The sequence below is a fragment of the Calonectris borealis genome, chromosome 2 (genome assembly GCF_964195595.1).
Source record: "Calonectris borealis chromosome 2, bCalBor7.hap1.2, whole genome shotgun sequence".
Classification (NCBI taxonomy): Eukaryota; Metazoa; Chordata; class Aves; order Procellariiformes; family Procellariidae; genus Calonectris; species Calonectris borealis.
Window position 1 is genome coordinate 75,019,912 of NC_134313.1, and position 12,777 is coordinate 75,032,688.

At 39.7% G+C, this 12,777-nt stretch overlaps 1 protein-coding gene across 3 annotated transcripts in view; it reads right to left on the reverse strand.

Moving 5' to 3' along the window:
• FHOD3 (formin homology 2 domain containing 3) overlaps positions 1 to 12,777 on the reverse strand; it is a 407,490-nt gene that overhangs the window by 77,592 nt on the left and 317,121 nt on the right. For 2 of the 3 annotated variants that reach the window (XM_075142371.1, XM_075142373.1), the window contains 2 exons: positions 5,724 to 5,858; positions 2,285 to 2,335 (listed from right to left, as the gene is read on the reverse strand). In XM_075142371.1, the coding sequence (XP_074998472.1) occupies positions 2,285 to 2,335; positions 5,724 to 5,858 (186 nt within the window). The remainder of the gene's footprint in view (positions 1 to 2,284; positions 2,336 to 5,723; positions 5,859 to 12,777) is intronic. The other variant, XM_075142372.1, reaches the window with a different exon arrangement.

Consider the following 12,777-nt stretch of genomic DNA (forward strand, 5'->3'; position numbering starts at 1 on the left):
ATCGCGCCTATGCCGACTCTTCTCTATAGACAAAGAGCCAAAAGTCTGTGGGCTATCCATTTGGTATACCTCATGAACATGACATTCCACTTATCATCTTCAAGTAGATGAAAAGATCATTGCGAGTTCTCTAGTCTCTGAGCAATGCCCTGAGGGTGACTTAAAATGTTTATGTACCAAAAAAGTCAGAGGGTTGAGAGAATTTGAGCTGTAAATCACACTAGAGAGGGCTTGGGAGATCACCTTTCTTGGGTTTATTTTTAAATTACCACTGGAAAATACCCAACCAAGCAAAAAAAGGCCTCAAATCATCGAACTGCAAGGACACGTGAAATGAATGGTGCCGAGTCACACTCAGACCCCTTGAAACTGCAGGAATCTTTCTCCCTCATACTAAGGCCACCCCAGAGCCACTGGAAAAGTGGGTGCCTGTACCCTGGAACTCCAGGGTGACGCGATAGTACACATAATGTTCCAAAGATCTGACAGAATTTAGACAAACCAGTGCTTTTAATAGAGACTTTCCTATGTGCTCAATGTTATCTCCTTCTGCTTTCCCAAACTGATACGGAGGAAATGTACAATCCAGATTTTAACTAGGATTTTAGCACCTTGGCTATAGCATTTTATCACAGTCTGTGCATTCTCTTAAAACAAGTCAACATGCAACTTGCTATAGGAACTGAAACTTCATTTGTGCAAAGGAGTTTGTTCAAAAAAAATAGTTACAGAAGGCCAATGTAATGGACTACTGGTGCAAGACTTCACTCACAGAAGTTTTCTCCAATATTTATGTGCTGTCAAAGCAAACATGTGTCTTTCCTCTTTATGAGGAAGAACGGATAGTTTAACATTTCAGTTCAAAAGAGCCCTAAGGATAAAGACACATTCCTAATGACCAGTGAAATTGTCTCAGGTTGCACAGCAGTGATGCCCTGCTGGCGAACACTTCCCCCAAAATACTCCAGTTTACTTGGCATATTCCCTTATAACTTGAAAATGCTGGAGGCTCGCTTCTGATTTGTTTCAAATCTGGCTGATGAGCACGCTTGCTGTAAAAGGTTTTACTCAGGTAAGATCAGTGTATGATGCTGATGTTCTCAGACGCGTTTCATTTAAGAAAATGCTTTAAACTATTTGTAATTGTTTTGACTGGACAAAAGAAAGCCCATCCACCTTTTCTTACTCTTAGAAATGTCAAAATAATTTTTTAATATTAGCTACTTCAGCCACAATAGATCAGACTTTGCAGACATTTGCAGAAATGAACTGCCTCCTGTATGATGGTTTTGTGAAAAGCAAAAACAAAAACAAAACCACCCAAACCAAAATGCAGCAACACAACTATTTCTGAGATGGCTGCTCTCATACCCTGATAATGTAATTCCAATTCTTGACAATCCAAAAGTATGTCCAGAGAGTAACCTCTAGAGGCCCATAAAAGCAGAACTGAAGCAATCTGGATGATTTTTCATCTACTATTTGTTCAGTAATGTGCATATTTTCCAGGTAAAAACAAGAGCTCCCTCCAGGGTGTAATTACTAGTGGAGGTAGAGATGAAGCTACTGAAAGGCAAAGGTCTTTAGTTGAGTATTCCTTGAAAAACGTGCCTTCGTAAGCACATAGCTCCCAGCCTAGCCCAGATTTTGTAAACTATTTAACTGAATTAAAAAAAGGGGAAAAAAAAAAAGCTCAGTCCCTTTAAATATGCTGTTTAAATAAAACTAAATCAATGCCCAAATGATAAACACTGCTAAGCTTTGTAATTTACTTGCTGATGTTTACAGAGACTGGCATAGAAAACTTGGCCCTGAAAGATAAAAATACACTGGGAGTGGATCAGAACTGTTTCCATCAGCCTGTGACTACAGTTTTTCAATGCTTCTGACCCCAATTTCCTTTATCCTCAATTGCCTTTACTGACCCTCCAGAAAGCTTGGGACCCACTGGGTGAGAAACAGGCTTATTCAATTTATAACTATGCTAAATTTGGGCAAATTTCTGAGGCAAATGGAGTAAGCTTATTTCCCACACAAATAGATAAAAGATAGATCATCAATCATTCTTATGCATTCCAGTCCCACTGCTCTTCATTTATTGCTATGCTTACAGCTGGACTTCATTCTCCTCTTTAATGGAACAACTGCTTTCTTACAGAAGTCTTTTGGAATAAAAGTGTTCTGTGCATGCAGAGTTAAAAATGTAAATACACGACAGCTCCACAGTAAAGAATATAGGAAGTGCAAACAACCAAAGGGAAGGATGGATGCATTGTATACAAACCTCTCTTCTCTTGCTTGTCTTAGTTCTTCTCTTTTGTCTAAATAATCACGGCTAAAAAGAGAATTGCAGTAAATTGCAGAGGAAACCACAAGAATAAGGTAAGTAACAGAAGTATAAGTACAGCAGGAGACACCAAGAGCAGTACAAACAAGCTCATCAGAGACAATGAAGGCTGTTGTTGACAAAAATTATTAGTTTGTTTTTGCAAAAAAGGCTGAAAAGTATGCGTGTACCCATGCATACACCACAGGTATGTGTATACCAAACGTAGTTCGGAAGGTCATTACAAGTAATTATAAAAAAAAACAAATGAAAAAGTGAAGAACCTGAAGCACATTTTGAAACCCGGTATCTGAAATTAGATGCAACGAACCGGACTCATCCATAATGAGCAGGCACATTAGTGGCTATTAAACCATTCCTCATTTGCTCCATCTAGAATGCTCTGAAACAGTGGCTGGGGCACCTGGCAAGCTAGACCAAGGCAGGGAGCATACCGTATCGGCCCTCTTTCTAATATACCTTTCCTCAGTTTGTTTTAGTTGCCCTGGCTGGAAATGGGACAGTGAACTGGCATTGCAGAGTAAGACAATTCTTTGGTCTTACAGGGCGCGTGCAGGATCATGGGACAGGTAACAACCTTCCACTTCTTTATTTTTCACCCCGGGGTTTAGATGCAAACCCCTTCAGCTGCCCCTCCCACAGCTCCTCAAGTAACTCATATATTTAGCTTTTGCCAAGTCAACTTTGCTGGACGCCTGAGCCCTGTGATTTCAGGCAGGCCTGTCACATCCAGAAATCTGGACGTAAATTTAACTCGGAGCACAGCAGAACCCAACGAACGTCCAGCCTGCCTCAATATCACAGCAACGCAGTTCCTTACAATATATTTTTAATATTTTGTTGAATCTGATGGACAAAACTGGTAAGACTTCCACCTTATGTGTTAAGATTCTTCCACAGCGTAACCTGTGAGTACCAGAAAGATTTTCAGAACTACTCCATTTAATAATAAAACACTATTTTTTCTCTTTATATTGTGTCATCAAATGAACTACTTATTATCTACTATACCAATAGCTATCAAACATCTGCTTGCAAGTGCTCTTCAAAAGTCCATTAATAGGGAACCCACATTACTGTTTCAGGCTATCTCCACATCCTCTGAATCCCTGAACTGGTTATACTTTTATCATATTTTCAGAGTATTCTTTGGAATTACAATAGCTATGGGAATAACTGCAAGGGGAAAAAAAATAAAATCCAGCATTTTTTCAGCAGGCAAATTTTGACATTACTCTTTCCCCTCTGACAACTTTCACCCTTCCCTACAGCTGAAGAATAACCCTTGTATTTTAGGACAGATTTTTCTATATATGCAACAGGTACAATAGTCGTCCTACTGAGAAAAATGTTCATTATGTAAAGCATTCCTTTTGCTAGCAATAGCTTATGAAGCTTTTTAACACCTCTCCTAAAACCAGCCTCTTTCACAACTGGTGATGCTCTCCTTTAAATTATCCTCAATTTGTCAATAATGGTGCCAGAACCTAGTGCGATGTTCTCAAGGCAGATTTGGAAAGAGTGAGATAACAAATGAGTCATGATGGTAAATCCAGTACTGCTCACGAGTTAAAAGGCTGTGAATTGCAAGTGCTATTTTTAATCAAAAATACATCTTCAGAGACTGGGTTTCTAGCCAGACTGATGATACGATAATGTAATCCCAAGAACTCTTACGAAACTGTCCATGACTGTTTGCTGTGGCTTTGTCTTCCTCCTGCCAGACTGTTTAATCAACTGTGGGATGCTGTCTGTCTGCGAAGTTTGGTGGCTTTGGAGACCCTCTACTCAAACATGAGTTATAACTTTTGGGTGACCAGGGAGCTCAAATCTAGAAGATGAAAACACTGGGCATTGAAAAATTGTCATTTTAAATGTGCCACACAATCATGACGTTTAGTTAACCAGTTTCTGACTCTGGAGTAATGGGATGAAGATGTATATTTTTAAAAAATTTGTTTTTTTGACTTTAAGGAAGCTCTTTTAGTGCCAGAACAACTACTGTAGCCAACCTCTAGTGAAATGTGCAGATCTGTTATTCAAACAGGTCAAGCTGCCAAATGTCCTGGTGGCTTTTTTAGTCTGGGAGTTTCCTTTCTGAAAGATCATGTTGGCTGTCCACGACAGCCTGCTGCAGCCTGATGATACCACTTAGAGGGAGAGTTTTTGGAAGAGGCTTGAAGACTGAGACCTGATTGTTTCTGTTTCAGGAGAACTTGGGCAGCTGTTGGCTGCCAAAGATCCTATTATGGTGCTCTTCCACCTTCCCTACGCCTCTCATTTTCTTCTAAACTAGCTATCTTCTGGAGCCAGGAGAATATCTCCTTCAACCAACCAACCAAATAACCACTAGTAAGTTACTCCTCTTTCCAAATTCACTATGTCCAGACCATTTCCACTTCTTACTAAAGAGATGATTATAGTGAAAACAATCCTGCATACTAATAAACAAGCTCATAAGAAACCCAGTGCCATCTTTTCCATGAACACTAACTCTAATGCTACGAAACATTTATCCTACCATTCTTTAGATTACTACATTATGTCTTCTAACTACTAAAAATATGGTTATTTTTCACTCCTGTTTATCAGGAAACAAATTGGTTTCTTAGTGTACACTCTGCAGACAGTAGGCAAACCACTTCATGTATAAGCTCCTTATCTATCCTAAGCCCACTGCAGTCTTTGCTAAAGTCTGTGCTGGGATTTCCAGGCATGGATTTAACAGGAGGAGAGGGCTAGTCTCTTACTATCCTCAGGCAGCGCACCCTGGGATCCCATGGCATACAACATGTTCTCAGATGTGAAAATGGAGAGTCCTATATTCAGCTGGGGCCTTTGTCTGGCCATGGTTTGAGCCATAATTTTGATAATTACTTTCTGTCAGCTGCTGTTTCCAGAAAGAAGAGACACATGTTCAGAAAAGCAGGAAAAAGTAGTTTAAAAACACTACCATACGTCCTGAGACAGCAAAACACTTTTACTTTGCAGAACATAAAAGCAAAAAGATGTCTCAGTGCTGTCCTTCCCTCTCTTCGTGATACCTTCCTCCCACCGTTTCATCTTCAAACCCTATACCTCACTGAGATTATACTTCGAGGAGTATATTAGCCACTAAAACCTGGCCTCTGCAGATACCCAGTCAGTACTTGGCAAATACATAGCTGTCTTTAAAAAAAATTGTTGGTTTATTAAATGCCAAAATTCATCACGATGTGTTTAACATATCGGTTCTTAAGATACTTAGATCAAGAAAGGTACCTAAAGAGATACACAAACTATTCATCAATTCAATTATTTTGCAATTGAAAGTCTCAATGATTTACAAATCCGTCATACATTAAAGCAACAGACTGAGAGCAAATTTGGTTCCTACTTGAATTTGTTTCTTTCTTCACGTTCTATCCTTTGCAACCTTTCTTCTCTCTCCTGACGTCGTCTTTCTCTTTCTGCTGCCAAGGACTCCTGGTGCTGCCGAAAAGATGATGTAAGGAGACCACCCAAAGCTGGCCTGCAGAGGAGAAAGATCAGATTTCTCAGTGTCACTTTTATTGATTATGCTGGCAAAAAATGAGTAGCAATCATTCAGCAAGTAACATAATCCCGACCAACAGAATGACATAGCAATATTTATGTATGGATGCTTCAAAGCACTGGCTAAGTATCTTCTTGCTAAATTGATTTTAGATACTGTGATGAGCTTAAGAACGACAGACAGGGTAGGCTGCTTAAATTTCCACATTTCTGAAGCACAAATAAAATATGTGTAAGAATTCCTCAGTCTATTTCAACTGCAATATTGTCTAAATAATTTTTTTTTTTACTGTATAATCCTGTTGACTGAAAAGCTGAATCCTGTAATGGATTTTTGAAAATTTAAAGGAAGAAAAAAAAAGCTGAAATATTTTTCCAGCACTTTCCAAACATGTTATGCAATGATGTTAAAAACAGATGTGTCACAAACACCTGAGAATACTGTATACAGAAAAACAAAAGTAAAAGAAGATGTCAGAACTGCCCTTCAGACTTTGAATCCTCTCTTAAGTAGGGGTATATTTTTCCTTTACACATTGACAGATTCTATTATCATGATTTCCTCTCTGCATGTGCTGCAAGAGCAAAATGAATCACGTATAGGAACATACCAGTAAAACACACAGGGACAGCACAGCTAGTTATAATAATCATGAAGTGGCATCAAATTTGTTATTAAAAAGTCAGAGGAAATGGGGCTGGAGGAGAACAGATTACCCATTTTCCTCTCCTTGCCCAGGGCAAGATTTAGTCTTCTCAAACCATTCTTGAAAACTGTTTATCTGACCTGCCTTAAAAATCCTTAATGATGGATGTACCACACCCATCTAGTGCTTAACCACCCCAGCCAGCAAGAAAAGCTTCTCTGCTGTCTAGCCTAAATTTCTTTTTTTTTGCCATTTAGACCCATTCATTCTTGTTCTGTCCACAGTGATCAAAAAGAACAGTTTACCACTACCTGCTTTATGGCTAAGCAAGAATTAGTCCGAATGCAGTCCTCTGACTGTAACTATGAACTGGATGCCCCATGTAGGTTACTGTAATGAAGAAGGCTCAATGTCCCCACCAGCAATGCATATCAAACTTCTAGCTGATGTTCAGGAGGCTGTTAAGATGCATGAGATAAGGTGGGTAGATGCCCAGCCAAAAAAGTGGGACTTTTTTTGTCAGAAATGGCAACCTCTACAGTAAAGACTTCTCAAATACATAAATGATTTTTTCTTCAAGATGAAACAGCTTCAAGTAGCAAATATGCTTTAAAAAAGCTACATTTATATTCACTTATAGTTTAGTCTTGACACAGTGTGGTTTTTTTTTTTTACTGCAAATACTACTTTGGCTAGGAGAGTGGCTCCTCTCACACATCTTTCCCCCAGCATGGTGGTATTGGTATCACCTTCCTCTCACATGGCAACAGAGTGACCTCAGAGCAAACATGTCTTTCTTTCTGTCTCTTAGACAGGAAAAATCTCTATTGTACAGGGTAGCTTTATACAGATGTAAATGTATCCACACTGATTGAATTAGACTGATAAAATCAAAAAGACGTAACTCATGTAGAGCGGTTTCTGTGCATTGTTGTAACATGAGTTTTGCAATGAAAGGATTAATGAGAGAAATAGATACTGCCTATTCTGAAAAGAAACTAAACCCCAAACCACCAATGCAAACCTGAATAAATTTTCATTATTTTTAAGAACTCAGACCCTTTCCCTTATTTATTTACATGCCTATGGCTGCATAATGTAGACTTTTAGTTTAACAGTACCAGTTCACCAGTGAAAAAAGGTGCAGGAGAAAGCAAAAACATTAATGCAAACCTATCGTCCCCGAGTGTCTATGTCTGTGTGAAGAGGAATGCCACAAAACATAGCCATTTCAGCCCCACTGGCAGCAGGGCAGTATGAATATAATTTCAATAATTTCAATAAATTGAATTTCAATATGTCATATCCCACCCGCATAAACATTACATAAGATGGTATAAAACTTGATATTCTGTAAGCCTCCCTGCTGGCACTCCTCCAGAGCTACAGTATCAATGCTGGAACACACTCAAAACCATAAAAATCTCTAATATGCCTCAGCACTTAGAAAAGGGGAAAAAAAATCCCCAAATCCTGACAGTCAAGTACGTGTGGTGAATTTTCCCTTGAACATATTTTAAATTTATTTTGACCTATGACATTTTATTGCATGTTGCAAGAGAAAGCTCTCAGCAGAAACAGTGGCACCACCGTGCTAAGATTCAAGAGCTAGAGCTCTCGTGGTAGCAGGAAAAGCCATGGCAAGAATGTTGGACATATCATCAGAAATTGCTCTAGGAAGGGGAAAACTGGACAGTGCCTCCACATGAAAACATCTGGAAATAAACTGGAAGAGATGCAGAAAAGAGGGTCCCTATCAAGTCTGTGCTCGTATCTGATCTGCGTATTTAGCTTGCTATCCCACCCCATCCCATCCCATCCAGCTGAAGTATGCAAACTCCATTTGGAGTCAAAGGAAGTTATGACTTAATAAAACCTGAAGGAAAATTAAGGGGAAGGATGGAGTGATGCTGAGAGACCAAAAGAGGGATTGTAGATCTGCACAACATCTAGCAGGTTGGAAACCTTCAGCTCTAACTAAGCTCTTTGGGGCTCCACAGTAAATACACGTTCTTATCCAAGGGATTACAGGGAAATCATATGGAGATGTGCAGCTCAGTCCTGCAGATGGGATTCTAACCTGATCCTGGTAGTAAAATGTCTCCACAAGCCAAAACACCTTGTTTGGAGGTTTGATCCAGCACAGTTTGGCTAGCGCTGCTCACTCAGCTAAAATTCGCAGATGTAGAAACAGCAGCCTCACAATCTAAATAAAAGATCCACGGCCATATAGCCAGGAAAAAAAAAAATGTCTAAGAAACTGAAAATGAATATCCATGCGCCATATTAGTTTGCCACCTCTTGGAAACTGATCAAATCAACAATAACTACCAAAAACTTGGTATTTCCCACCGGTTATTTTATGAGTCCATACTTCAGCAGAGTTACAAGCTACAGTACAGCGAGCACACACACACCTGACTCAATTCATTTGTCCCAAACGCAGTCAGTTCTGGACTGCCATATTGCATACAACAGTTTATTGCATGAAACGGTCAAAACTAACAGTCAAAGCTGCGAGAAGGTTCTGTTGAAACAGGTTAGAATTAAACAGACAGGAATATGGCCAGCTGACTCCTTGTGTGGCACTGACTTCTTAAAACACAAATAGCCAGGTTTTGGGTTTTCAGTCACATTTAGAAAAGAACAGGCAAAGAACCAGCACTGATTGCTGAGTTAGTGCTCGCTTAGTGGTTAGATCCTGCACCGTCCAGCCCACTCGACCGGACACATCTCCCCTCCGTGAGGACCACACATCACACCAAATGCTGAGACCATTTGCATTATGAAACCTCATAAACTCACAGCTTCACTGCTGCTATCAAACACCGTAACTCAACCAGTGCATCAATCCTCTTTTTAACGTGAACTGCAACTGTAAATGAGCAGATTTTAGCATCTAGTAAACTCTGTCGTTAATTTGCTACACGTGCCTGAACTAAACCTGGAGGAAACAGGTGTTACTTTCAGGGTGTACAAACCTGTACAACAGCCAGAAGGAAAGGCAAGCCGTAAGAGGTATTCCTCAAATATTCTAAACAATTTGAAAAGGGATTTGTCTATGTTTGGCTTGTCTGTAAAATCTGTTTTTTTGTCTCTGTATCCCCCTGGCAATAAGGCTTAAAGTAAACGTTCCCTTTCGCTGAACTCATACTTGAATTGAAAATGGCAGCGGGACCGGCCAAACCAGCCGGCGGGAAGGCTTGGGCTGAGCCTCCAGGTAACTTTGGTGCTTTGATGCCGTTTAAAGGGTGACAATACTTTCAGGCCTCAGGAATATTTAAGTTTTACTGCCATAGGCTGCATTTTAAAAACGGGTAAGCAAGGAAAAGGCTAAAAAAAAAAAATCTGGCATTAAATCAAAGGTGGTAAGAGATTTTAACAGAAAAGAGTATGTGAATACTCAATGAAAGCATAATAGAGTGATCACTCACAAAACAGGGTTATAGCTAATATATGCCAGCATTTTAACGTTGGTGTCATATGTTACCAACTGGTAATATCAACCATTTGTTCAATTCTACAAATACAATCCAGAAGGATGCTTACTCTGACTACTATTTTTAGTCTTGTAGGGAACACAAGGCTATTAAGAATGGACTGTTAATACAAAAACATTAAGAAAAGCTTTCTTCTGCCTGCTGTTAAAACCAGCAAAAGCTAAACAAGCTATGTTATTACACTCTCATTCCAGAAAGAAAACACACAGCAAGAATATGTTTAAGTCTGGGGATTTGTGAATATAGCTCCACACCACAGCGTTTGGACCTGGGGACAAAGAGGTCATTCGTTTCTTATCTTGTTGGAAAAAGACAGGAAAGAGCAAAGAACAGGAAAAAAAAAGAAGGAAAAAGAAGGCAACAAAAATATACACAGGGCAGAAGATACAAAGCCAAAACACTGATTGTAGGCCAAAACTCTTCTGAATAAAAATTCACCTAACCTGACCTACTGCATTTAATACAGCAGAGAATTAGTAATCATTATTAAAAACACCAGCTCAGGGAGATACAAGATACCTCACACTTTTTTGCAAGTGCAGTTTTCTGACAATACTCCATCACAGACTATACATTGGGAAAGGGAATATGTGATCTGAATGACTCTAATCTTGTTGAAAATTGAAGAAAATATTTCTGTCTTACTCTAAGCCACTTTGTTAGAGCAAAATCACAATTACCAACTTCAAATGTTCTTCGTTCACATTAACTCTGAAATACACCTCTTTTGTGCCTGCGTTTTCCTCCGTTAGTTGAACTTTAAAAATTTACTAAATGGAAATGGATATCTATAGCAAGAATACATAATACAAATGTGTATTTTTAGGAGCTAAAGAAAAATTAACAGATGACTTATGAGAGGAAATCCCTTTAGGTCATAAGGTTAATATTCAGGATTTTCTTTAATATAACAAGGGTCAAAATCATTAATAACCTTAATAAGGAAGCACTAATTACCCATTTTTCCAAAACGCTCCTGCTCCAGCAGTCATGGGAATGCTACAGAGAGGGAAAAACAGTCGGCAGCTCCTACTCAGGCCTTAAGTAACTCTAAATGTCTCTTGGCTTTAACAAAATAAATCCGCTTCCCAGCTTAGAAAGAGACAAAAGAGGAGGCAAAGCTGCCAAGAGCCATATTGCTTTTCACAGTTAAAGAAACTCTCCATGTGTTATGTCTCCCTACATGACACGGCAAATTCAAAAGCGTGTTGATATAAGATTTTGCAAACAGACTAAACATTACTTGAGGAATCTTTACAAAACTTCTCTCAAAAATAAACACAAAATTGAGAGATAAAACTACTGACTAATGCTTCCTTTGAGAAAGAAACTTGAGAATGACCAAGAGAAGAATTGATTAACGTTAGACTTTTAATTGGCCTGAGGGACTACATAAAATAAAGCTGCAGTGGGGCAGCGCCGTGCAGAGCCAGGGCAATGCACAGGGACTTTCTACATACACGCTCCTCTCGCAGCCTGACGTGTACAGGCTTCACACCGCGTTTCTGTCTTTCTCCAACCTGTGGTTTCCTCTCCTCATGCGAGTCACAAATTGCCTGGAAGTGGCCTGCAGAGCCCCCCCCGCCCCTGTAGATCCAGGCTAAGGTACGTGTCCCCCAAGCATCAGCACAGCGGGTACCTGGGGGTGACTGGTGCCCTCCACGCGCACCGCGTGTTCAGCCAGCAACACGTTGCAGTCTGAAACCGTAACCTGGCTTCACGCTTTCTGTTTAAACATATGACCTATGATGAAGCCTACAAAGCTGCAATCAAGAATACTGCTTACACAGTAGTTCAACAAGCGGCTAAGCTGGTGTAAGACACCGCTGCTTCCCAAATTATAAATCATCAAGTAATTCCTAAGGTCTCTTTTCCTCTTAAAATCTCAGCAGTAAAGTTGAGGCTTTTGCCCTGGGCTGCTATTATTAACTACCAAGCTATCCCTTCCTCATTACCTTATTCAGAGTAAAAGATGTGCTTGGCATTTACCACAAGAAAAAATAGCCACTGTCTCTGGTCTGAGAGCCCAGAAGCACATATTAAGACAGTCAGAAGATGGTAGAAGCAGAAAGAATAGAAAGCCAAGAAAAGAGGACCTGTTCTTGGGAGAGCAGCAGCTTTGTAGGCTGCGTAGTGGGTTTTGTTTCACAGGTTGCTTCTTTTTCCTTAGTGCTTAACAGCTGGAGTAAGGTAACTCCGGAGTGCAGACTAGTGATAGATGGCTAATGAAAAAAAAAAGAAAAGAAAAAAAAAGAACCTGCCAAGAAGCTTCATCCAGCAGCACTTCCCTGGTGTTGTCAATTACAGGGACCTTTAATTTTAGTAGAAAGTCTAACTGAAAAGCTGTTTAGCATTCTCAAGAAGTTTTGTTTTGTTTTGTTTTGCTTTTAAGAGACACAAATTTGAAAAAAGCACCAGATCGCCAGAAAATCACTGTTTCAGGCACCTGGAGAGGGAGTAAAACTCAAAAGAAGAGCATTTGCAGACTTTTGCTGCATTTCATGTTTACGCTTCAGGTATGGTGTTTAAAGTGTCTTTAAAATCAGCGGAGAAAAAATCACCTATAATCAGGTCATGCTAAGCTCAGTGTCTGTGTGCACCTGTTGTAGAAACAAATGCTTGAAGGTACATTTCCTGAAGAAGATATAAAAGAACATGGAGATCAACACTCAACATTCAAGGCCCTGCATCACGGGAGCCCAAGGTAACGTACTGCTGTAGATCATAAAGCCAGTAAGACTGAAAACAG